The sequence below is a fragment of the Apodemus sylvaticus genome, chromosome 21, assembly GCF_947179515.1.
Source record: "Apodemus sylvaticus chromosome 21, mApoSyl1.1, whole genome shotgun sequence".
NCBI lineage: Eukaryota > Metazoa > Chordata > Mammalia > Rodentia > Muridae > Apodemus > Apodemus sylvaticus.
Window position 1 is genome coordinate 9689208 of NC_067492.1, and position 25769 is coordinate 9714976.

A 25769-nucleotide genomic window follows, 5' to 3' on the forward strand; every position below is an offset into this window, starting at 1 on the left:
ATAAGCAAACCATCACAATCCTGGACTCACTCCCACCCACAGAAGTCCTTGGTTATGAGCGACGGCACACACAGACGGGCTAGCGATCAGGCAGTCAGGACAGGACCATCTTTGGGAGCAGGCAACTTTGCTCCATCTGAGCCTAGCTCGGGTCTCCCCCTGTCTCTGTCCTCATGGTCGCTTTGGCACCTCCTGCTGGCCTTATGATCCCAGATTCCACATGGCTGGTGGCTTCCCAACTACCTATTGAAGCCCATGGGCTCTCAGAGCCTGGCTCCCACTGCAAAGGTCCCTTCTGTACTGACTCTAGGCAGCTTGGTCACGTCCTGATGACTGGGTGCTGGCACCTGCTGAGGGGACGGTGGCAGGGCTGACAGGTGTCTTCATGGGAAACAGATGAGAGGTACAGCCAGGCCAAACAGTTACAGAGGTAGTGGAGACACAGAAGACAGTTCAGGGGTCACGGGATCGGAAGGTCTGACGGTGGCAGTGTGGGGCTGTTTGGCTCAGGGGGAGCTGGACAAGGAAAGGCTGAGGAGGTCCAGGCACTGGCAGGTAGCTGAGGCTGGCTGTCATGAGGGAGGGGGCAGCCCTGGCTGATATGAGGAATTTGGTGACAGGTGAATTTGAAAAGAATAAACGGAGGGGGGCGAGTCTTGTGAACCGCAGCAGGAAACCTCAAGAGTCTTTCAGGGAGGGTGATTGTGATAACAGCTTTGTTAGGATGGCTCTGGCCACTGAGAGGACACGCAGTAAGGGTGGCAGCCGGCCAGACCGGAGGCTGCAGGGTGGTGCAGTGGGCAGAGCAGTAGGCCATGTGCAGGCAGTGGGCAGAGAGAGAGAGAGAGAGAGAGAGAGAGAGCCCTTCCCACACTTTCCACATCTGGCTCTGATACCTTGAGCTGTGATCCTTGTCCCAGGTAGCTGGCATTTTCTGTGCAAACGTCTCCTGCCAGGGCTCTTTCTCCCCGGCAGAAGGATGCAGTAGAATCCCTGGACCGAGCCGTTCTCGGATGCCTTTTTCAGAGGCTTCAGTTACGTCACGTGAGTGCCCCACCACCACCACAGGGGGATCTCACAGGGCCCTCTAGAAACAAGGCTGGACACGCCTATCACCCCAGCATCTGGGTGGTAGAAGCAGGACTGAAAGTCTGGAGACACCTCGTCTCAAAACAACGGCAAACACCAAAAAACTACAGGGCTCAGTGGGTAAAGCAGCTTGCCACCAAGTCCGATGACATGAGTTCGATCCCAGGCACCCGCACGGGGGAACGAGAGATCCAGCTCCCACAAGCTGTCCTCTGACGTGCATGCTGTGGCATATGATGTGACAATAGTACCAACAGTCTCCAAAAATCCGAACCTACAGAGACCATCCTTTTCTCAGGAAATGGCTGCCAGCCCACATGCCAGGTTAGTGGAAAGAGCCCTCGGCGTGGCACCAGGACTGCCTGTGCCCCAGCTGTGTGTTCCTGGGAAATTCACTTAGCGTCTCTGAACCCTGGCTCAGCATAGGGCCGATTATGAAAGGCCTGGAAAGGTGGTTGAGCCATGGCATAGAATTTAGCTTGCTTGGACGAATGCTCGGCCTAGGCATCCAGTGGGATCCTTATAACCGTCTGGTTTCTGGCTAGTAGCCCCTGAACATCAGCTCCTCTCTATGGTCACTTGCCCAACCCCCATCTTTCACCCACAGCCACACCCTCTCCCCTTAGTTTACACATGCCAGGAGGGGACTGAATGAAGGAGGAGGGTGCTAAGGTGACAGAAGAGGCCTGACACATCTCCATATGTCACAGACTGTTGACCCGAGAGGCCCCGGAGGACCCAAAGGCTGTCCTGGCTGCCTCAGTCTTACTCCCCATGATGGTCCCTGTCCCCTGACCTGAGCTCCAGGCTCCGCCCACTGACTCTGGTCATTTTTGCAGGGGCTCGCTGGAGGATGAGGGTCAAATCAATTCAAGATGTCTCAAGCAGGGGCTGGAGAGATGGCTCAGCGGTTAAGAGCACTGACTGCTGTTCTGAAGGTCCTGAGTTCAAATCCCAGCAACCACATGTTGGCTCACGACCATCCGTAATGAGATCTGACGTACTCTTCTGGTGTGTCTGAAGACAGCTAGGGTGTACTTATTTATAATAAATAAATCTTTGGGCTGGAGGAGCAAGTGGGGTGGGTGACTGGAGCGAGCAGAGGTCCTAAATTCAATTCCCAGTAACCACATGTAGGCTCACAACCATCTGTACAGCTACAGTGTACTCATATACATAATATATATTATATATATATACAATATATAATATATATATATATACATATATATGTATATATATATTAAAGTTGTCTCAAGCAAGGTCAAGACTGCACTCTTCATTCCCAAGGTCTGGGGTTAAGATGACTGTTGAATGCTGCGGACAAACGCTGGGTGGAGCTTGGTTGAGCGAAAGGCAGATGGCTTCTGGTGGACATGTGACTTCTGTCCGCTAGGGGGAGCTAGCTGCCCATTTTCTTTTCTCCTTTGCTCTCTCCACTCGCCTTTTCAAAACTTCCAGTCACAGTATCCCAGGCTGGCCTGGAACTCACTGTGTAGACCAGGCTGGCCGCAAACTTGAAGCAATCCCCCTGTCTAAGCCTCCTGGAGTGCTGAGATTACAAGTGTGTGCCAACACACTCAGCTGGGCCGGTGTTAATGACAATAATAATAATAATAATAATAATAATAATAATAAATGTGTAGGTGTTTTGCCTGATGTGCACCATGTGTGCAGTGCCTCTGGAGGCCAGAAGAGGGCGTCGGATACCCTGGAACTGCAGTTACACGCAGGGCTGAGCTGAAGTGTGGGTTCTCCTGTGTCCTCTGTTAGAGCAGCAAGTGTTGAGCAGCAACTACTCTGCCAACTCTCCAGCCTCTGGTGTCCTTTTTCCAGCTACAATTTCAGACAGCAGTTTCTGTTACTGTGGGGTGGGGAGTGTATGTGAGAGGAGTTCCTTTGCGCCACTCGGACCGTGGAGTTCGCAGGAAGAGGCTGCCTGACAACGGGGATGTCACTGCTGAGAATTCTGGAGCCTTCCTGTACCTTGCCTCTGTTGTGTCTGTCACCAGCACCAGAAAAGGCCTGGTAGGGCTGACAGCAAGCTATCCCGCTCCTGGGGACGAGACCGGCCGGCATCTGCTTCTGTGTGTCAAGTGCTCCATTGGCTAGTGCAATGGACCGCAGGAGGTAAGGAGGTCAGCCTTTCCGCCCTAGGTCTGGGGGGCTAGCCCCAGCTCAGGCCTTCTGGTCACAGTTCCCCTGCTCCCAGCATCCCTACTTGCTCCCAGATCCTCTGCTCTCAGATCCTCTGCTCCCGGCTCCTCTGCTCCCGGCTCCCCTGCTGGAAGCCCCTGCTATCAGCTCCCTGCATTTAAACCCTCCTGATCCGCCCCCAGGCCTTCAGCAGCTTCCCAGCACCTCCTCAAGCCCCACGCACAGCCTTTGCGGAGCCCGCGCCACTGTCAACCATCCGCAGGTGTTCCACTGGTACAGACTCAGGTCCGATCCCAGGCCCCGCCCACTCCCTGTGGACTACAATCCCATTGGTTAAGATCTGACTCGGGCTCCACCTCTAAGTAGTCCTTCTCCAATTGGTGCTCATGACCGTCCGTCATGCTGTTGCTAGGGAATGGGCTAGGCGACCCGGGCAACCTTGCTGCCTCCGACGCACCACCGGAAGGAGCTCGGTCCCCGTAGGCCAAGGCCGGTGAGCCGGAGGGAAGGAGTCCTGGGCGAGGCTGGGGATAGCTCAAAGAAGGAAGGAAGGAAGGCCTTCACGGTGGCCTGAGCAGCCTCCAAGGAATCTTCCCACAGTTAAAGGGAAGCAGAGAGCGCCTGGGAAGGGTGAAGCTGGCCTCTGAAGGGATCCGTGGGCCTGCCTAGTTTTCCAACAAACCCAGCAGGGTTCCTTCAGAGGCACGCTCAAAACCAAGTTAGGGGGAAGCGAGGAAGGTACCCCGGCCTGCACCCCTGCGCGGGGCTGGGACAGATGGAGGGCAGCCAGCTGCAGAGACCCCAGGAGGCTCATGGGCTGGGCTTGGCTGTTCACACGCGGTGGTGGCCGTTGACTCCTGGAAGCAGACAGAGTAGTGTCATGATCTCTTGGAGGCTGTATGGGGAGGAACCCTACTCCAGTCTGTCACCAGGAGCTTGGGGCTGCAAAGAGCTGGCTCTTCCATTCTTCCTCACAAACACAAGGAGCCCTTTCTATTCTCGCGAGCCCTTCTGTGTCTGGCTTTGGTTTCCGGGAAGCAGGACCAGGTGGCCTGATGTTAAACGATTCGCCCAAGCTTTTTTTAAAAAAAAAGATTTATTTATTATTATATGTAAGTACACTGTAGCTGTCTTCAGACACACCAGAAGAGGGCGTCAGGTCTCATTTCGGATGGTCGTGAGCCACCACGTGGCTGCTGGGATTTGAACTCAGGACCTTCTGAAGAGCAGTCACCCAAGTTTATTAAAGCATGGCAAGCCAAACTCCTTTTAAGGCCGTGGGGTGGTGATTTAGTTACGAGGTTTCACAGTTGGGGAGAGGCTGGGCTCCTCTGGGAATGGATCACCTGGTTGCAGGGGGAGGTGGAGTATTGAGGATGGACTGTTGCTGAGACCGCAGTGTCAAGGAAGCCCACGGGTGGGTTTAGGAGACGCAGATCTGGCCGGCCGGGGAAAGGCTTGCCCCTTGATTGTGCCCAGGTGGGAGAGCAGTCATCTGCCCATTGTTTTGGAAAAAGTGTCGGGTATGGCCACCTATGTCCAGATTGCGACTGCACAGCTCAGGTCCCATGTGGAGAACGGTCAGGGCTGTGGGTGACCTTTAAAGGGTCTCTCCTGTTTGGTTCCTGGCCTCCGCCCAGTGGATGTGAGCAGCGTCCCACCCAGCCCCCTTTCTGATAAGAAAAATGGCTTTGATCCTCGGCAAATGTCTCTTTTGGGTTGCAAGGCTGATATTGCTATAAGCGACCTTACCGTAACTGAGCGATGTCTTCACCTAAGAAGGGTGACATAAGTTGCCAGGGGAAAGTGTCCCCCGTGTACCCAGGTGTCCCCATGGAGGGACACATGTACGCCCCCCCTGTACACCAGACAGAACTTGCCTCTGACACATCCAGGAAGCTGACAGATTTCTGGCTGTATGACAGAGCTTGCAGCCTGGGGGGGGGGGGGGGGAAGGAAGGTGGCCTTTCAGCCGTGGCGGCTGGGGTGGTCCAGGGTGCAGCACTGTATTCTCAAAATCTCTCCCCAGTCCTCCCTGGGCTGTGGGCTCCAAACCTGCCCTTCCCTCCCTTGCCCCGCCTTCCCCACAGAGCAGCCGAGCTCTGGCTCTGTCCTGACATCTGGTCATGACCTGTGCTGCCCCTGGCTTGTTTTCTGTTCAAGGCTTGGTGTTTAGCAATTACTTTCTCAGTAAGTCCCCGCCCCCTCCACCGCTGCGGCTTAGTACTAGCAGGCCATGGGTTATGCAGCTGACATCACTGTGCAGGGGCGTGTCGTGCATAGTGGGGTGACCATGGGGTTCTCATGAGGTCAGGGTGGACTTGAGCCCTTGGGGGCTTCTTAGGACCTGGTCAAGAATTAGCACTAAGAAACCCACAGAAATGGAAGGAGAAGGTGGCTTCTGTCTTTTCTGTCCCTGTGACCAAACACCTGACAAAAGCTATTTAAGAGAGATAATATTGATTTTGGCTCACAGTTTGAGGGTACAGCCTAGGGAATTTGGTGCCTCCCACAGGGGGAGTCTTCCTCCGTCAATCAGCTTAATCTCAAAAACTCCTCCACAGGCCCACCCAGAACTGCGTCTCCCAGTTGGCAGGCAAGATTAGCTATGACAGAGAGCAAACCACCTCCTGAGGGGATCTGTACACGTCAGCACGCATGTCCTGGTACCTCAGGCTAAGGCACAGGCGGGTGGTCTTGGAGCAGAGTCCCTTCTTGTGGCCTTCAGATTGGAGTCAGGCATGGCCTGAGGGAAGGGCTATAGGGTCAGGTGTTGGGGTCCCCATGGGGGACAGGGAAGGACAAGGAGAGGGAAGGGTTCGCCCCTGGGTGGGGACTACCAGGGAGGTCCTCGAAGGATGAGAAGGAATCAGCTTGTGGCACTTGGCAGGGTCTCGTTGGAGTTGGGGTGTCAGCAGCACCGAGCTCGTGGTCCAGAGGGCAGGATGGCACAGGGTCCGTGCAGTCTCGGAAGCGAGGTGGGGGAGGGGGCTTTTCAGGAGAAGTTACGAATGCCAAACAGTTGGAAATGGGAGGTGAAGAAGGGTAACGAGGGCTGACAAGGAGGAAGAAAGCCTCCCTGAGAAGGTATGTCTCCCATCTCACAGGCCTTGGGAGATTGGCGGGGTAGGAGCAGACACCAGCAGCCCCTAGCCTCCATCCCTGACCGAAGGCTACTGTCTGCAAACCGTCCCCTTAGTAGGTTTCTTGAGGCACAAGTGGCAGAAACCCTCAGACCTTCGGATGTCTGCTTGCTTATATATATATATATATGGAGAGAGAGAGAGAGAGGAGACCTTACTATGTAGTCCGGGCTGGGCCTTGAACTCACTACCCTGCCACAGCCTCCAAGTGCCCAGATTACAGTGTCACCACCAAGCTAGGCTTCCTTCAGATTTTCTAGGACCAGGGACAGTGGGGATGCTTTGAGGCTTAAAGCCCAGCCTGCGGGTGGAATATCTATATGCCTGGATATATTGCCACCGGTCCGTTGTCTGCAGGGAGGGTGTAGGGAGAAACAATGGCAAAGTTTTTGGTGACACGGTAAATCCACATACCTTTTGGTACGGGAGAGGTAAAACTTGAGATCGCTTGTAGCCACAGGTGATGCCCCAGAAAGGCCCAGGGCTGCAGGGCTATGCCCTGCCTTCTGCCCTGGGTGAGTTTAGTGTGTGCCAGCCGATAGCCGCCCTGTACTGTGGCAGGGGGCAGGCTCTCGTGGCGCACAGACAGTCTGCCGCAGTGGCGTCATTAAGGGCCCCTGCGCAGGGCAAGGCCAGGCTCACAGATGAGTGCAGGCACCATGTATGGACCCAGCATCTGTCTTCCCCCAACCCCCGTGGCCGCTAACCGCTCTTCCTAATTATGCCCTAGCCCTTCTGCACCCTCTTGCTTCTTGGGTGGAAATTAAGATACCGAGTCACTGCACTGTCCCCTCCCGTGCAGTCCTCCCCACACCCTGGTCTGCAGCTCTGACCCCAGGCCTGGAGCTATGCTGGCATTTTCCATTGTAGTTTCCCAAAGAGGTGGTCACCACACTGTTCCCAGTGGCCAGATGGTTTCAGTGGACTGCAGATGCAATGCTTCCCCCGCCCCCCTCCCGTGACACCCCCCTGCTGTGCTTCCAAGCCTGGGTGACCAGCATAGCTGTCACCCTGAACACTAGAAGTCTGCCCTTCTAGCTGCTCTGAAGCCCTTTATTCTACACCGTCACCCTCTTAAACAGCCCCCCTTCCCTAAACAGCTGCAACATTGTATCTGGTGACCACAGCACCTGGAAGTCTGCAGCTGCGGCTGAGTCCCAGATGGCCGAGCTGCTGCTCAGGGTTGCCGTCCCAGAGGTCTGCTCAGTGTGACCACACAGGCTGTGACCCTGGAGGGATGGGGTTCAGCCACGCTGCTGTCTGTCTGCTCTCAAGGTGAGGCCAGCCCAGTGCTCCTGGCTGTGGACTGCAGGCTGGAGCTGCCACTGAGAATCTTCAAAGCAGTTAGGTTGAACTTTGGGGGGAGGGGCGTGATGAAGGAGCCCCATTGCCAGCCTGCTCTTGTGAGCCCTCCAGAGGGACATCTTCAGGAGAAACTTGGTAGCATGGAAACCTGCTACCATGGAAGATCAGCCCCCCCCCCCCGCCCCCAAAGACAGCAAAGCGCAAAGGTTGGCAAGGATGTGGAGGACGTGGAACCTTGTGCTGCTGGGCTGGTGGCAATGTCAATTGGAGAACAAGATGCCAGTCCCTTAAGACATCAAAGCGCCACTCTCCTGGTGTCTGAGACTTGAAGCCTGTGGGTGGAATATAGAGACCTGAGAAGAGGGGCTCAAGTACACAGGACTGCAGCAATGCTATCTGTGACAGCCACCACAGGAGAAGCAGCTCAGATGCCTGCAGTTAGTGACCGGCGAACAAAATGTGGTATGTCCACACAATGGCATATTATACAGTCAGGAAAAGGAGGGCTAAAACATAACTGTGTAGCTCAGGCTGGCCTCAAGCTCACAACCCTTGCTCCAGTCTCCTGAATGGTAGGATTATGGGCCGTGACACCACACCAGGGCCAAGGAGTGTGTTTTCAGAAGGAATCCAGGCTGCTTCAGTTGACTGGGGGGGGGGTGGCTTCGTACTTCACGTGTGTGTCCACTGTTAATTTCCGCCCCATCAGATTAAAACTTCCGTGGAGAGTATTTTAGCTGCATTTTCTGTGCCTCTCACATTGTGGCTTTTCTCTTTCCGGTCTGCAGAGAGCGCCAGAGAACAGGCAAGATGGGGAATGGCAAGAGCATGTCGGACCAGAAGTCAGGCTCCAGGTTCCTGCCCGAGGAGCAGGCGGAGGTAGACAGGCTGTTTGATGCCCTGTCAGCTAGTGAAGGCGGCACCACGAAGGGGACATTCTCTCTGGAGGCACTGAAGGCAAGAGCGACCACGTGGTGGTGGTGGTGGTGGTTGTGGGTGTTTAGGGTCTGCAGTTGTGCCAAGCGTTTAAAAGCTGTTTTTTGGTGAAAGCCCCCTTTTCTGGGGCATGGTTGGCTCCAGGACTATGTCACAGCTACCGATCTGTCCCCGTAGGGTGGCAAGTAGCCATGGGCCATGGGTGACTAACACCCTTGCCCTGGTTTTTTTTTTTGAGACAGAGTCTTGGTATATAGCCAACATTGGTCTAGCCTGGAACTCACTGTATAGCCCAGGCTGGCCTTGATAAGTGGTTCTCCCCGCTTAACCCTCTGAGTTGCTGGAACCGTAGGTGGAAATGTAGAGTGTTATGTGTACTAAATCGGGGACCTGGTGCCCAGCATGGTCTCGCACGCCCGTGGTCCACACACTCGGGAGGCTAAGGAAGGTTGCTGAGACGTCAGGGCAAGGCTACGTAGTGAGGCCTTGTGTCAGGAAACAGGAGAAAGGGTCAGAGGGAGGGAGGGAGGGGAAGGGACAGAACTTGGAATCCCATTGTGATGGGATGGTGTTCAGGACATCTCTAACTTGACATGTGACATCGGAGAGGGGAGCAGCTGCGTCCTTCCGGGTGGTGGCCGGGACCACGCTGGTGTCTCGGCCATCTGTTTTCTCTAGAGCGTGGTCAGGGAATTTCAGAGCATCCTCACTCAGCACTAAAGTCTCAGTTCAAGAGGGGAGAGGCCATGTCCTTGGGATGTCTGACTGCCGCGCTTCTCCGGCCCGGGACACCAGCAAACACCAGCTTATCTCCAGAGGCTGGGGGTGGGGGGTGGGGGATGGGTGTGGTCTGCAAAGCCATTCAGAAGCTTTATCCCCTGGGGCAGTGGTTCTCGACCCCTCTGGGGGGGTCAGCCGACCCTTTCACAGGGGTCCCCTAAGACTATCAGAAACCACAGATATTTATTTACCTTACGATTCATAACAGTAGCACAATTACAGTTATGATGCAGCAGCAAGAATTGTACGGTTGGGGTGAGGGTCACCGCAGCATGAGGAACTGTATCAGAGGGGCGCAGCCTTAGGAAGGCCGAGCGAGAGCCGCTGTTCCAGAGCACTCCGAAGGCAGCGGGAGGGGGCTTTGGGGACCCCACCACCACGTTCAGCCAGACAGCTGCTCCGTCATTTAAGGGACCCCCACATGTGGCATACGTGGATATGTGCGCATGCGCATGCCTGTATGCGTGCGACTAAGGCGCAACTGGGCACCTTGTATTGCAGCTGGAGGAGACAGTCCCGTCGAGCCCACAGTGTCAGTCGAGGTACACGGTGACGGGTTGCCATGAGGCTTGTGACTCTGTGACTCTTCTTTGGGGGAGGCCATAGTGACTATGCCTCAGGATTTTGAGGAAGGCCCTTTCCACGTGCCTGGCAGCAACCGCAGCGTTCAGCAGGGGCAGGCTGTGGGTGCGCTGATGCAGGGAGCATCCGGCACGCGGTCCCTTTGTTTGTGAGAAACATTCTTTTTTTCCACTTCACTGTCAAAGTTGATTCTCCAGCAGGTTGTTAAAGGTCTTAAGAGTTGGCCAGCGCTGTAGTTCAGAGGGAGAGTGTTTCCCTGGCATACTTGAGGCCCTGGGTTCCCTCTGCAGCACTGCAGAGGGGAAGGAAGAATGAGGATAGTTTAAAACACAGAAGGAATAAGAGGCAGCAGCTATTACAGAGCGGCCCGATGTAGAGACCACACTACATCCCCACAGATGGGGCCCACATGCTCATGAGCTCAGACAGACGCTGCAGCTAAAAGAATCTTTGATGGGGGGCAGGGAGGGGGAGCCCAGGCAGAGTGAGAAGTAGAGGTGGGAAGGATGTGCCTGGTCTGGGGAGACTGGGGACTGAGGTGCAGGCAGTGACGGGACAGGAAGTGTCTTATGTCCATGCTGAGCTGGAGGCCTTGGCTTCTATTTCTTTATTTGGGTTTTCTGAGACAGGGTTTCTCTGTGTAGCCCTGGCTGTCCTGGAACCTGCTCTACAGACCAGGCTGGCTTTGAACTCAGAGGATCTGCCTGCCTCTGCTTCTGAGTACTGGGATTGAAGGTGTGCACCACCACGGCCCTGCTGCTGCTGCTGCTGCTGCTGCTGCTGCTTCTCCTCCTCCTCCTCTTTCTTTCCTTCTTTCTTCTTTCTTTCTTTCTCTCTCTCTCTCTCTCTCTCTCTCTCTCTCTTTCTTTCTTTCTTTCTTTCTTTCTCCTCCTTCTTCTCCTTCTCTCCCTCCTCTTTTTTCTCCTCCTCCTTTTCCTCTTCTTCCATCTTCTCCCTCTCTTCCTCCTCCTCTTTCTCTTCTTTCGTCTCCTCCTCCATCTCCTTCTCCCCCTTCTCTTCCTCTTCCTCCTTCACCTCCTCCTCTTCCTCCATCTTCTTGTTGTTTTCACCACTACAGATCAAACCCTGGTCCCATCCACATGGCAGTGAGCCCTCTACACTGAGCTCTGCCTCAGACTGAGCAGTACACTTTGGGATCTTGTGGTTGGGAAGATGGCACCATGGGTCACAGGAAGGTCTCGCAGTTGCAGGGGGCATCTGCGGAGCGTCAGTTGGTCTTGTCCTCCGCTTGTTTCCCAGTAAACCCTGCTTATCTCTTTTCTGTTTGTCCCCAACAGAGCCATGTCAAGGAGGCCCTTCCCCCAGCAATGGTCACCAGACTATATCACGGCATGTGCAGGGTGAAGCCCACCGGCAGGGCACATGGGGGCTCCAAGAGCATTTCCAGGGAGCAGTTCACAGCATTCCTGTCCCAGCTGCTGAGAGGGAGCTGTGAGGAGAAGGGCCTTATGGTTATGAACATGATCTCAGCTGCGGAGGGTCCTATAAAGACCAGAGATGTCCAGAAGGTACACACTCGGTGTCCAGGGTTGGTGGGAACTTGGGACAGCGGCTTAGGCAGTGTTGCTGGCCAGCCTCAGCGAGCTGAGCCCACATAACCGTTTGGCTGATTTGGAACTCTTGAACTAGGGTTTTGGCAAGCTTTCAGGGGAGCTAAGTGCATAATTAGAAAAATGAAAGCCAGGCCTGGTGGTGCAGGCCTCACATCCAGCTACTCAAGAGGTCAAAGGTCAGCCTAGGCATCTCGGTAAGACTCAGTAGGTGTCATAACTTTTGTTTTTGTTTTTTGTTTTTTTTTTTTTGGATTTGGTTTTTTGAGACAGGGTTTCTCTGTGTAGCCCTGGCTGTTCTGGAACTCACTCTGTAGACCAGGCTGGCCTCGAACTCAGAAATCCGCCTGCCTCTGCCTCCCAGAGTGCTGGGATTACAGGTGTGCACCACCACTGCCCGGCAGGGGCGTCACAACTTTACAAAAAGGGGAGGAGGGCTTAGGGATGCATTCTCACATGGCGGGATGTTCACACGACACCCACAAAGCCCACGGTTCCCTCGGCAGCAGCTCTTGAAGCAGGTATAGTGGCCCACATCTGCAATCCCAGCCCACGCTGTGGTCCGCTGTGGTCGGTACTGAGAGATAACCACCACCGTCTTCTCACTGTGATGTGCTGGGGGCAGGGCGGGGCGGCAGGGTTTGGCTTTAACAGTGAAGTATCTCCCAGTTCACAGAGGACCTGGTGGCCTCTGTGGTACACGTGCTGACCCACCGGCATGAGCTTCGAGGCTGGACCTGGAGGAAATCCACGGTGCCCCCCGACAGTCTGCAGGCGATGGTTGCCCAGCTGCTCTCAGAGATGAAGTTTCAAGGCAAGTGCGGGACCGCCCTCTTGATTCCGACCTTGGCGTGATGGGGGCCACAGCTGTCATGACTCGAGCCTCCCAGGGAGGCTCTGCTGTGGCGTGTGCCTGCCTCCCTTGGTCTGCGATTGCTGTGGGATATCCTTGTGCACCTCAGCTGTGCAGAAGCCGTTGTGACATCACATGCCCTCCTCTGGTTTCAGTATCTGAAATCCTTTTCCTTGGTCAGTCTTATAGAAACGGTCTCAGTATTTTTGTTGATTTTTAAAAAAATCACAGTTTTTAATAAAAAGGTTTATTTTTACATGTGGGAGTTGCGTGTGTGTATGAGTGTGTGCATGCATATGCCAATAAAGGCCAGAAGAGGGCGTCAGATCCACAGGAGCTGGAGTTACAGGTGGTTGTGAGCCTCCCAGCGTGGGTGCTGGGAACCAAACTCAGGTCCTCTTCTAGAGCAGCAGCTGTCTAACGTGCTGAGCTCTCTCCAGACCATGAAATTAAAAACAAAACTATTTTTAAAAGCAGTCTAGGAGATTCTTCTCTCCTGCTTTTCTAGTCCATTTTACCTCTATTTGCATTAAACTTGATAGTGTCTTTATAGTTTCTGTGTGTATGTATGTTTGTGTGTGTGTGTGTGTGTGTGTATATATATATATTTCTATGTGAGTGTATGTTTATATGTTTGTATTTCTATGTTTGTGTGTGAGTATGCTTGTATATGTGTATAAATGGATGTTTCTGTGTATGTATGTATGTATATGTTTGTGTGGTATGTGTGTCTGCGGTGTGTGTATATGTATATATGTATGTTTGTGTGTATGTGTATATATATGTTTGTGTATATATGTATGTTTGTGTGTGTGTGTGGTATGTGTATATGTTTGTGTGTGTATGTGTGTGTATGTATCTCTGTGTATATTGTATGTATGTATATGTATGTGTGGTATGTATATGCATGTATACATATGTATCTCTATGTGTACTGTGTGTGTATATATATGCATGTTTCTGTGTGTGTGTACATATGTTTGTATGTCTGTATATTTGTGGTGTGTTTATGTACACTTGTGTGTGTATGTGTGTATGTGTATGTATCTATCTTTGTGTGAATTGTCCGTTTATGTGTATGTGTGTGTATATATATATATGTTTGTGTGTGTGCGTATGTATCTTTGTAGTGTGTATGTATATATGTGTGTATGTATGTATCTCTGTGTGTATTATGTGTGTATGTATGTATATGTATGTATCTCTGTGTGTATTGTATATGTGTGCGCATGTGTATGTATGGTATGTGTGTATATATGTTTTGTGTGTCTATATTTGTGTCTACATACATATCTTTCTGTATAGTATGTACATGTGTGTATATCTCTGTGTGTATTATGTGTTTGTATGTGTGTGTGGTGTGTGTATGTATGTATGTATATGTATGTTTGTGTATGTGTGTGGTGTATGTCCATATGTATCTCTGTGTAGTGTGTGTATATGTATGTATCTCTGTATGTATTATGTGTGTGCATGTGTATCTCTGTGTAGTGTATGTGTGTATCTCTATGTATTGTGTATATATGTGTATGTATGTATCTCTGTGTGTAGTGTATATGTGTACATCTCTTTGTATTGTATGTATGTGTGTATGTATCTGTGTGTAGTATATGTGTGTATATGTGTACATCTCTTTGTATTGCATGTATGTGTGTATGTATCTGTGTGTAGTATGTGTGTACATGTGTATCTATGTATAGTGCATGTGTGTTTGTATCTCTCTATTGTGTGTGTGTATGTATGTATCTCTGTGTAGTTAGTGTGTATATGTGTGTGTCTGTGTATGTATTATGTGTGTTTGTACATGTTCATGGTAGGCATCTTCTTTAACCACTCACTGTCTTATATTTTGAGTCAGGATTCCTCCCTGAGCCTAGTACTTTCCTGTCGGCTAGGCTGGTTGATCAGGGAGCCGAGGGGTGCACCTGTCTACCTCCCCTCTCCAGCGCTGAGGGTGGAGAGACACAGCTGTGGGTCCAAATTCGCGTCTTCAGATTTGCTTGGCAGGGGCTTTACCAGCCAAGCCGTCCCCTGAGCCGTTCCCTGAGCTGTCCCCTCAGCATCCCCTGGGCCATGTTTTCCTAGTTTCTTACAGTTTATATGATGAAGTTGAGGTCAGCTTTCCTCAGGGTAGGTGTTTGTAGCTGTAAAGTTTCCCTGTGAACGGTCCTCTGACTGCATCCCAGAGGCTCCCATAGCAGCAGCTTTTTCCATCGCCCTTAGTGTTTTAACTCATCTAGTTAGTTTTATTTATGTGCGTGTGTGAGCATGTGTGTGAGTGCCTGCCAGGCCAGAAGATGGTGTCAGATCCTCTGGAATGGGAGTTACAGGTGTTTAAGACAAGGGTATTGGAAATCCAACTTTACCACCAGGTGTGGTGGCACACACCTTTGATCCCAGCACTCAGGTGACAGAGGCAGGTAGATCTTTGAGTTTGAGGCCAGCCAGGTAGGTCCACAGCGCGAGTTTTAGGACAGCTAGGGCTACACAGAGAAACCCTGTCTCCAAAGCCAACAGCAGCAGAAAGATCAACCTTACTGAGTTCACACTTAGGTTTCCACTCTCCAGAAACAGTGTGAGCAGAGCCTTTGTCTCTTTCTGTGAGTTTAACCATGTGTGTTTCTCCTGTCTCTATAGCAACAGAGCAGGCTCTAGCATCACCTCTGCTTTATACCCGGGGACCCCAAATTGAAATCCCAATGGTGTTCCACAGGTTATCCTGCAACCCCAACTCTTTGGAGTTAGGTAGTGGAGCGCCATACTGTGAATATTTTTGGGAAGAGGCTTGGTTAGTAGTTGATGAAACCTGCTCTTCCCAGGTAGACCAGTTGGTGCTCCATGAGCCACACCCCACCAGGTCTCCAGCCTTCTGTTGCCCCTAGCTGCATGTGATCTCTGCAATGTAGACATCGGAGCTGAGGAGTTCCCAGGCTGGGCTTCCTTGTAAAGACCCTCCCATTGTTACGGGCTTCCAAAGAGCCATTTGAGGACAGGGAAAAGCTGAGGGGGTATCAGAGTCAAACTGTTCAAATCAATACCAGACAACGAATAGGCCAGCACAGTGGTCACATTAACATAGGACAAAGGTAGGCTTGAGGTGTGGCTCAGTTGGTAGTACCTGGCATCTACAAGGCCCTGGCTTCGAGCCCCAGCACACACACATCAGTGACTTCAGCTCTTGGGAGACAGAGCCGGGGGATGAGAGTTCAAGGCCACCTTCAGCTATGTAGTGAGTTTGAGGCTAGCCAGGGCTACATGAGATCCTTCCTCCAACAAGAGCAAAACTGAATGAAGAAATAGAGAAGAGAGGTTTACTAATATATTCAAAATATGCTTCTGATCTATATAATGTGAATATTGTAGTACGTTACAGTAAATTGTCATAGCTCAAGTGTTTAAAATTGGGAGTGTCCATTAGACCTGTGACATGCCCCAGCTCAGATGAACCACCTCCCAGTGACTTGTGATTTTTAGATTGGTTTTGGAAGGCTTGGACAGTGACCATAAGGTGGCACAGTGCACTTAGCAATCCTGATTTTCTTCTTTCCTTAGATGGTCACCAGTTTCTGGGCCCTCAGAGCCTGGACCAGATCTGCGACCAAGCCATGATCGAGGAGTGGGTGTTCCACGTCCCTCGCGTGGGCATGTTTCTGAGTGTGGTCATCCACAGGGGCCTGCACCTCCTGGCCTCATCCTTTGACCTTTCCACGCTGGTCCCTGAGTGCCACGTGGACCAAGGCAGGCGGTTTGAGAGCATCCTGGACGTGCTGTCCGTCATCTACCTCAGCGCCCACCTGGCAGCCGAGCACCGGCACCGCTGGCGCCTGCTGTTCTCCACGCAGCTCCATGGGCAGAGCTTCTCCCAGCTGTGCAGCCACATCACGAGCCAGGGGCCCAGCTTGGTTGTCCTTGAGGACAGGGATGGCTACGTCTTTGGTGGCTTTGCCTCCTGCTCTTGGGAAGTTAAGCCTCAGTTCCAAGGTAAGCGGTGGGCACCATGCTGGGCAGTGGTAACCGCCAACCTGGCAGAGTCTGACACCTGAGAACCCCTGAGGAGGGTGTCGTGTGTTGGAGGTCACACTGTGAACGCCTCCCCCCCAAGATTGTGTTATTTACTGAGAATGCATGTTTCTACTTGTGCTGTGGGCTCAGTCCTTCATATATGCCTCTAATCCAAACAATGAAGGTAAAGTTAGTTTGTAGAAGAAAGCAGCCATGTTTGAAAGTGATGTCTAACTGAGAGGCAGACAAAGTGACGAATCAGAGAAAGATCTGACAGAATAGGATCTGATCAACTCTGGGGAGAAGAGAGAGGAAAGGGAAGCTACTTAGGGAGAGGGCGAGAAGGAGGAGGCAGTTTAGCCAGGACAGTTTCACAGAGACAGGCTGAAGAGAGAGCAAGCTAGGCACAGGCGAAGACAGAACAAGCCAGAGAGTGAGAAGGAGCCGTACGATAGAACAGAGTACCAGAGTTGGAGGTTAGGCAGAGCAAATGTTCAGGAGAGGCAGGGAGAGGGAGGGAAGCCAGACTGAATCAGTCAGCACGGAGAGGAGTTTGAGTGAGAACAGTTGAGTCGAACTACCCAGCTAGAGATCAGAAAGAACTAGAAAGGGTGAGTTTATTCAGTAGCCAGTCTCAGAACCTCAAAGCATTCTAGGCCTAAATGAGATTGGACAGAGGCTAGAAGCTTCCGGGACTGGGCCTAGGTTAGCAGACAGAGGCAGTGAGCCTCAGAGACAACACTTACACCAGGAGAATAAAGATACCGTGACAGTCTCAGATATTGTCCAGAGCAGACTGTTAATTGATGTGGGAAGATCCCTTTCCTTGTCAGTGGCACCATTTTGTAAAGAAAGCTAGTTGAGAGCCCGTGAGTGTTGTGGGGGTGCTCCCTCCCTGCCAGGACTGTGGATGTGGCGTCCTCAACTGCTTGAGCTCTTGCCTCGACTCCCCTAAGATGATGAGCTGTAATCGGGCACCATGAGCCAAGCCACTGCCAGTCTGGGCTGCTGGTTGTTGGGGTCTCATCAGAGCAACAGACACGGAACCAGGGCACTGAGTTTTATTGCTGTGACCTGACCAAGAGGCTGTGCTGTGGCTTACGGTTTTGAGGGGTACAGTTCATCATGGGGGTCAAGCCGTGGTGGAGACAGCTGCCTGCCTATGTCTTGGTGGCTTTAGAAGCATTGTAGCAGGGCTGGGGAGACGGTCCTGGGCTTAGAGCCCTGGCTGCTCTTGCAGAGGGCCCCAGCCCTTACACAGTGGCTCACAACCGTGTCACCCCAGTTCCAGGGCATCTGATGCCCTCTTCTGGCCTCTGGGGGCACTAGGAACACATGAGATACACACACACACATACACACGCACACACACACACACACACACACACACACACACATTTCTGTGGGGGCAGGGCAGAAGTGGCCCTGGGCTGTAACCTCTAAAACCAGCAAAGCTCCTCCTCCTCCTCTACCTAAAGGTCCCATACCCTCCAATCATCTCCACATGTTCAGACCAGTGAGCCTGGGGGGCGGGGGCGGGGAGGACATTTCACACTCGAATCAGCAGGAGTCTCAGCCCTACTCGAAGAGGCTTGCTTGGGGAGGGCTGGTGAGATGGCTGCTGCCTGGGCACAATCACTGTCTTCCATACATGTTTACACAGATATGTGTGCTCTTGAGCGCGTGTGCGCGCTGCGCGCACACACACACACACACACACACACACACACACAGGTTCCTGACTCTCCAGTTTCATATTATGTATATGAAAACATTTGTACCTGTCTTCGACACACCAGAAGAGGGCATCAGACCCATTACAGATGGCTGTGAGCCACCATGTGGTTGCTAGGAATTGAACCCAGGACCTCTGGAAAAGCAGTCAGTGCTCTAACCACTGAGCCATCCCTCCAGCCTCCTCCAGTGGTTACTTAACTGTAATAGAAGTTCCGTGCCCCTGTTTGGTACCACAGACCTCTTCTTTGGCCCTGACTGGGGGCTGGGGGTGGGGGCTGTCAACCCTGCTTCCGGGGAACAACACAGATGTCACTAGATGGACGCCCAGGAGGGGATGTGAGTCACCTCCTCACAGGGACGCTTCTACTCACGGCTCTGCCCCTCTTGTCGGGCGTTGCCTCGCCCATCTCCTCGCCTTCCTGCTTTTGTGGCTTTGTTGGCTGTGGAGGCTCCATGAGTGGCCGAGTCAGTTGGACCCTTTCCTCACTGCCCTCACAGGAGCGGTCCCCAGCTCCTCCTCGGGCGCCAGGCTGCTTCCTGTGCCCACAGATGGCGAGCTCTCACCCACGGTGCCAGCACTGGTGCCTCTGTGTTACCTCAAACCTCAGTGGTGCCCCCGTGTTCCAGCTCACCTCAGTGCTTCCTTCTCTTCCCTCGGCAAATGTGGCAAATGCGGCTCTGGAGCCCGGGGTGGGGTGAGGGCGGGGTGGGGCGGGACTGCCACCCCCAGGAGAGCTTCCTGTCAGAACATGTGTGTGCTGTTTGCTGTGTTGTCTTAGGAAGCGCTTGCCCTGCACCCCACTAGACAGTCCAGGGCAGGCTGCACCTCACCGTGACCCCACAGGCTCCGCTCGAGGGTTGAGTGAGAGCTAGAGGAACCCCACTTCCTCCAGAGCCTTTGCAGTGCTGCAGGTCTCAGTGGTTTTGAAACAGGCTGGCTTGACCCTGCTGAGGAGGGAGCTTCCAGACCTCACTGGCTCTGTGACCGTGAGCCGGGCGCTCCAGCAGAGGGCAGTCATGCCTGCCTGAGGAGCGTCCTGTCATGGGTGGGGATCCCACACCAGGTTTGCTCGTGCTAGCGTTAGGCCCTGTTCCTTGTTCCGTCACTGTGCCTCAGCTCACGCTGTGTTTCCTTCATGTGTTAGAGACTTTGGCCTGAGCAGCCGGGACTTCGCGTCTCAGCTCCGGCCTGGTGCTTGTTCTCTGGCGTCCTTTCCCTGCGATGCTCACTTGTGTTTGCTGCACGTAGAAAGAGCTGTGCTGTGCTGTGCTGTGCTGTGCTGTGCTGCGCTCAGCTCAGAGGGGTGCAGCAGGGCTCTTTGGTCCTCGCTGGTGAACCGGGGTGTGATCATCACAATGTGGCCTCCTGAGCCCAGGCTGTGGTCCTGTCCTTTTGCCTGGTGTCATGGGGCCCAGGAGCCGTTGAATAGCACTGGACCTTGAGAAATGCCAGTTGGCCTTTTCATTCAAATGCGGAGGCCAGGAGAATGTGGGGGGCCTTGTCTGTGCCAGGGCTTTGACTGACTTCCCCAACCCTAGTCCTCCCTCCCTCCCTCCTTCCCTCCCTCCTCCTTGGATTTCTATTTGTTTGTTTGTTTGTTTGTTTGTTTGTTTTTGAGACAGTATGTGGCCATGGCTGTTTTGGAATTCCATATCTAGACCAGGCTGCTATCTCAAAGAGAGATTCTGAGAGCTGAGACGGAAGGCACGGGCCATGTATACATCCCTCTCCCTCTTCCTCCTCTTCCCCTCCCCCATTCCCCTCCCCCTCCCCCTCCCCTCCTCCCCCTTCTTTCCTTCTTCCTTGCTCTTTCTCCCTCTTAAGAGAGCCGTGCTATAGCTCAGGTTGATTTGGAACTCAGTAGCCCAGGCTGGCCTCAGACTCAAGGCAATCCCCCTGTCTTGGCTGCTCCTGTATTAGGATTCTAGGAGTGTAACACCTGGCTCAGTGGCACCCTTTTAATCTCCCGTGTACCCACCCCTGCATCCTGGGCTGATGGCAGACAGTGACTGTGCTCTGTTCCCATCCTGGCTGCCCTGGAGGTCCTGCAAGGAGTGTTTGTGTGTGTGTGTGTGTGTATGTGTGTGTGTGTACGGGGGCAGCCCCGCACCACGTTGCACACTGGCCCGTGCAGGCTGTGCAACAGCTGTCCACACCTCCATGGTGATGGTTCTGGCCAGTCCATGCTAACACTGGGAAATGGTGGCAGCGCTCTGCTCTCAGCTCCCATGGCCAGGCCTGAAGATGGCCGCATTGTCTGGTCACTGCTGTCAGATCCTTGGGCCCTCACCTTCTCCATCTGAGTTCCCAGACATCCGTGGGGCTTGTCTTGGGCAGGGTCTGGGGCCTGCCCCCGCCAATCACCACTCTATACCCCCCCACCCCCAAAGATGCACAAGATCTTTGTTGCTGTGTTCTGAGATGAAGCCTGTTGGTATCTGCAGTCCTTTGTGCCTGCTTCCGAGGTGGTGACTATTTCCTTGGCTCTCCGTCACTTCCAGGGGACAACAAATGCTTCCTGTTCTCCATCGCCCCCAGAATGGCCACGTACCTGCACACGGGCTACAATAACCACTTCATGTACTTGAATTACGGACAGCAGACCATGCCCAACGGACTGGTAAGCAGGCAGGGAGGGGGCGTCCCCCCAGCCAGGTGTGAGTGCTCTCCGTGAGGTAAGTGCTGAGAGCCAATACCAGGACCCGTCTTCCTCAGTACGGGCTGGATCTTTGCTGGATTTTCCCATGGTTTGTGTGCGGACAGCCTGGCCCTTTCCCTGGACCCCAGAAGATGGGTCTGTGGCAGACACATCGCACGTCACTTGCCATCCTGCCTCACGTCAATACCACCGCCCCATGTGCTAGGCCTGAGCTGAGGGCTCTGGGCACTGGGTCTAGTTAGCAGTAACTCGGGAGACAGAAAACAGGCTCTGCTTGTGGTAGCCATTTTCTTGCCTGTTGCTATCAACAGGAATGAGTGGAGAAGAGAAGAGAGGAGAGGAGAAGAGAGGAGAGGGAGCGGAGGGAGAGGGAGGTGAGGGAGAGGAAAGGATGAGAGGGAGAGGGAGGGGAGGGAGAAGAGAGGAGAGGAGAGGACAGGGCGGGGGAGATCAGCAATGGCAGCTGGATGGAGCGGGACAGAAACCTACAGGGATGTTTGGCATGGGTGAGAGCCACTCGACCTGCTGGCTTGTTTTTCTCTGCTTCCTGACAAGTCTTCTCATCTGTATGCGGTGAGCTGAGAGCCAAGACTGCCTGCTAGACAGGGTCAGGGGTCACCTCGCAGGTACTGCAGCAAGCAGGAGGGACATGGCCAGATCACCAGGACATCAGAGTTTAGGCACCGGAATGGGCTTGTCTGTCAGCCTCAGGATCGGTCTCAACAGCAGCTTCTAGACATAGGCTAAGATCCCTCTATGTCCAAGATGGAAGGCTGTCACATCATGTTCGCCAGGCCCACCAGGGACAAGAGGGTGTGATGGAGATGACATCAGGACAAAGCTGTCAGGGAGTCAGGGCAGCAGCTGGCTCGAGCTGGCAGTGGGACTTTGCGGTGGGAAGGAGCAGCTGAGTTGCCGCTCCTAGCCTGGCGCCTTTTCTGAGGGAGTCATTGGGCGCAGGCTGGTTCCCTGTGGGGACAGGACACAGATGGGTTCCCAGGGATCTTTCTGCTCACCCCGTCCCTGAGTGCTGTCTGGGACACGCAGGGAATTTGCAGATTTTCTAGCCTGCTGTCCCCTGTGTGTAGCCTCAGGAGGTTGCTGCGGAGTGTGGTCTGCTGATGACCATGACTGTTTAGCAATTCGGAACATAATTATAGTCACAGCCCAGGAAAAGAAAACTGGTCCTGAATTCCTACTTTCCCCATGTCTCTGGCTGCTTCCACCCCCACCCCCCATTTTTGAGACAAAGTCTTTTAGACAGGCTAGCTTGGAACTCTCTGTAGCTCAGGCTAGTCAAGAACTCAGGATATTCCTGGTTTTCTCGTGTGACCAAGCCTGCTGTTTCGGAAGCCCCTCCCCAATGGCTGCTGACACTGTCACCTGTCCACACTTCTCTACAGGGCATGGGTGGCCAGCACCATTACTTTGGGCTTTGGGTGGCTGCCGACTTTGGGAAAGGACACAGCAAGGCCAAGCCGGCGTGCACCACCTACAACAGCCCACAGCTGTCTGCCCAGGAGGACTTCCTGTTTGATAAGATGGAGGTGTGGGGACTTGGCAACCTCTTAGAGGCATATGAGGTGAGTCCTACATGGCAGTGCCTTTCTGCTGTGTGTGTGTGTGTGTGTGTGTGTGTGTGTGTGTCTCCTCTCCTTCTGGGGATAGTTTGGCTTTACTAGCTATGGGCCCGTGCCAGGATGCATGTAGCAGAGTGGAGTGTGGGTCTGCCTCCGGAGTGGGGCCTACCTAAGACGCACACCTTGCCCGCCCTACCTGTCTGCATGAACAGTAGATTTCTGCATGACCCTGGCAGTCGCGTCCCAACCCCAGGAGGCTCCAGGGTACCATGCCACCTGGCTACTATGTGGCTCTAGCCTGATATGCCAGCCGCTGGGAGGAAGTCACTGCGTGGTCTAAGGTAGTGGCCGCTGTCATCTCCCCGTGTCCATCGTCCTGACCCCTCCCCCTCTTTCCCAAGGGCAAGAACAAGAAGAGCATCCTGGACTCAAATCCCGAGGCCCGCAGCCTGCTGGAGATCAGCGGCCGGACTCGGCACAGCGAGGGGCTGCGGGAAGAGCCCCAGGATGAGGACTGATGGACGCTCCCAGACAGAGCTTCCTGGAGCAGGAGCGTCGCGCCCCCAGGGATGCAGGGCAGACGAGCGAGCAAGCGGCATCTCAATGCTGGGCGAACAGAGAGAGCTCTTCTTACCCTCTGTCCTCACTCCTGCTTGGCCTTAACACAGAGCCGCATGGTTGCACGCAGACCATCACGGACATACTTAACTCAGAACACAGCCATGCCGAGAAAGATCCCTCCGAAGCCATAACTGATGGGTATTGCCTCCCAGGGGCCCTGGGTGCAGGTTAGAACCTTGGCCTTAAACTTTGTCTTCTGTCTTTTTTTTTTTATTAGATATTTTCTTTATTTACATTTCAAATGTGATCCCTTTTCCTCATTTCCCTTTCTAAAACCCCCATCCCATCCCCTCCCCCTGCCCACCAACCCACTCACTCCCACTTCCCTGTCCTGGCATTCTCCTACACTGGGGCATCGAACCTTCACAGGACCAAGGGCCTCTCCTCTCATTGATGTCCTACAAGGCCATCCTCTGCTACATATGCGTCTAGAGCCATGGGTCACAGCATGTGTACTCTTTGGTTGGTGGTTTGGTCCCTGGGAGCTCTGGGGGGGGGGCACTGATTGGTTCATATTGTTGTTCCTCCTATGGGGCTGCAAACCCCTTCAGCTCCTTGGGTCCTTTCTCTGGCTCCTCCATTGGGGACCCTGTGGTCCAATGGTTGCCTGAGAGCATCCACCTCTGTATTAGTCAGGCACTGGCAGAGCCTCTCAGGAGACAGCTATATCAGGCTCCTGTCAGCAAGGGCTTGTTGGCATCCACAATAGTGTCTGGGTTTGGTAGTCTGCTGTCTTCTGTCCAGGGCATCCAAAGACAAAGAGGCTTGAAACCTGCTGGGACTGGCGGTTCGTCGTTGGGGCGTGCATTCTTGCCTTGTGAGGAGGCACCACATGGCCTGTGCTCTGAGGGTCCTGTAAGCACCCTGATAGCCCATCATGAAAGATCGGTGCTTAGATGAATATCTCGGTACTCTGTGAGAATACCCTTCCCACAAACACACCCCCAGCATCAAATTTGTGTGTTTGCAGCTGAAAGTCTGAAGGAAATGTCTCTGGGGGCAGGTCCTCAGAACAGGCTTGTCGTGGGGGTTCTATGTAGCTTTCTCAACTCTTTTTAAGCGAATCTAGTGAACAATTGGGAAAACCCAACCTATTTACCCAGAGACCAAACCTTTACTGTGCTGCTAACCCAAATGCAGGAGCTGGGACCTTTGGAGACTTGAAGTTCTTGTGTTTGCATAACGCCCACCCATCTCAGATGTGAGTGGTGTGTGATGTCCAGCCTTGGCCTCTAGGTGCCTCCTCTGAGGTCACAGCTCAGGGCTCCTCAGGAGGAGGTTGGATAATGGGACAGCATGACTTCCTTCAGACAGACTCCAGTGGTTCCCAGAGATTGACAATGACTCAGGCGGCCAGACTGCCCATCACACTGTGAGTGATGGGCAACCAGCTCTGTGCACCCAGAGGGCCTGTGGGCCCCCGAGACCCTGGTCTTGTTTGTCTTTTGCTGTAAACTCCAACCTTTACGGATCTGATACAAGTTTTACTTTTGAATGTACAGTTTGCCTCAATCAAAAGCCACAGTGAAGTCCGGTGTGTGTATTTTTCTAGTTCTGCATTTTTTTTTGCCCAGGAAGCTCCCAGAATACCCCACATAACAACCCTGGCCTTCCAAACAAAAGTGCCATTTCTGTGCACGGAGGGGTGGGTGTGTGGTACTGACAAGGGCTGGGCCATTTTGGTTTTCTTGGCAAGAAGCCAGTTGTCAAGTGGTCTGTGGGATAGAGATAGAAAACACTAGAATCTCCAGACACCCCCCGTGTAACTTCACAGAAAACACTAGAATCTCCAGACAACCCCGTGTAACTTCACAGAGCTGGGTCGCTGTGCTATGGAGTGTGTCTTTGTTTTGCGTTTTTTTTTTCTCTTGAGACAGGCTTTCTCAGTGTAGCCCGGGCTGTCCTTCAACAAGCTGGCCTCCACCCCAGAGATGCACCTGCCTCTGCCTCCCAAGTGCTGGCATTGAAGGTGTGCACCACCGCTGCCTGGCAAGTGGCAAGTGTTTTTTGTTTGTTTGTTTTAAATAAAAATGTAGTCGTGTCTTTCATTGGTAGCAGATTTGGCGTGACGCCTCAGGAGGTCATGACACTACGGTCCCCATTCTTTCTGACCTCTGTGCTGGGATGGGATTCTGTGTAAGACAGCGCCGTGACTGGAGGGCCTCACAAGCGTTTGCTCAGAGAGCACAGCCCTCTTGCATACAGGTGACAGGGTTTGCTTCCTGCACCTCTAACACATTTCTCAGGGCAGGAACGCTTGTGGGATGTCAGACAGAACCTTGAGGAACTTCTCATTCCTTATAAATGAGGACTGAGGTCTTCTGTGAAATGGGCAGAAGAATGTCGCTGTGAGCGCCAGAGACCTTCCGACAGGTGGAGGCTGAGCCGAGCCCAGAAAGTGCTAGAAGGAAGAGGTAAAGAAACGCAGACCGCCAACAGTGCTAAATACGTGGTTGTTATGAGCGCCTGGGTGAGGGGCTGGAAGGATGGAGAGGAGAGAAGTATGCCCCCTCCCCAGGCTCCTTGGAGGCCACTCTCTGCACACTGGGGCACAGCCGTGTCCACACGCGCTCTGTCCCTCAGTGGGAGTTGCTCAGGCTTTCTCTCCCTCTTTCCTCACGATGTGTGTGTCACCTGTGCAGATGCGGCATCCTGGATTGGAGGCTGACTGTTGCCATAGTGACCACCCTTCCTGTGTCTGGCCCTGTGTCTCTGGGATGGGCTGAATGACTGGTTTAAGAGATGCCTGTTTT

The 25769-nt window shown here is 53.3% G+C and overlaps 1 protein-coding gene across 4 annotated transcripts; it reads left to right on the forward strand.

The window, feature by feature from the left end:
• Window positions 1-860: 860 nt before the first annotated feature.
• Window positions 861-25064, forward strand: Meak7 (MTOR associated protein, eak-7 homolog). Of its 4 annotated transcripts, XM_052167357.1 has the most exons (9): window positions 861-1413; window positions 3102-3219; window positions 8483-8651; window positions 11291-11521; window positions 12233-12377; window positions 15969-16397; window positions 20658-20776; window positions 22219-22398; window positions 22797-25064. In XM_052167357.1, exons 2-9 carry the CDS (start codon window positions 3206-3208, stop codon window positions 22911-22913), a joined length of 1404 nt encoding a protein of 467 aa, XP_052023317.1. In that variant the 5' UTR covers window positions 861-1413; window positions 3102-3205; the 3' UTR covers window positions 22914-25064. The 4 variants fall into 4 exon arrangements, with proteins under 4 accessions (XP_052023317.1, XP_052023318.1, XP_052023319.1 ...); XM_052167358.1 differs by lacking the exon at window positions 861-1413 and having other exon boundaries at window positions 3064-3219; XM_052167359.1 differs by lacking the exons at window positions 861-1413; window positions 3102-3219 and adding an exon at window positions 3677-3739.
• The last annotated feature ends 705 nt before the right edge of the window (window positions 25065-25769 follow it).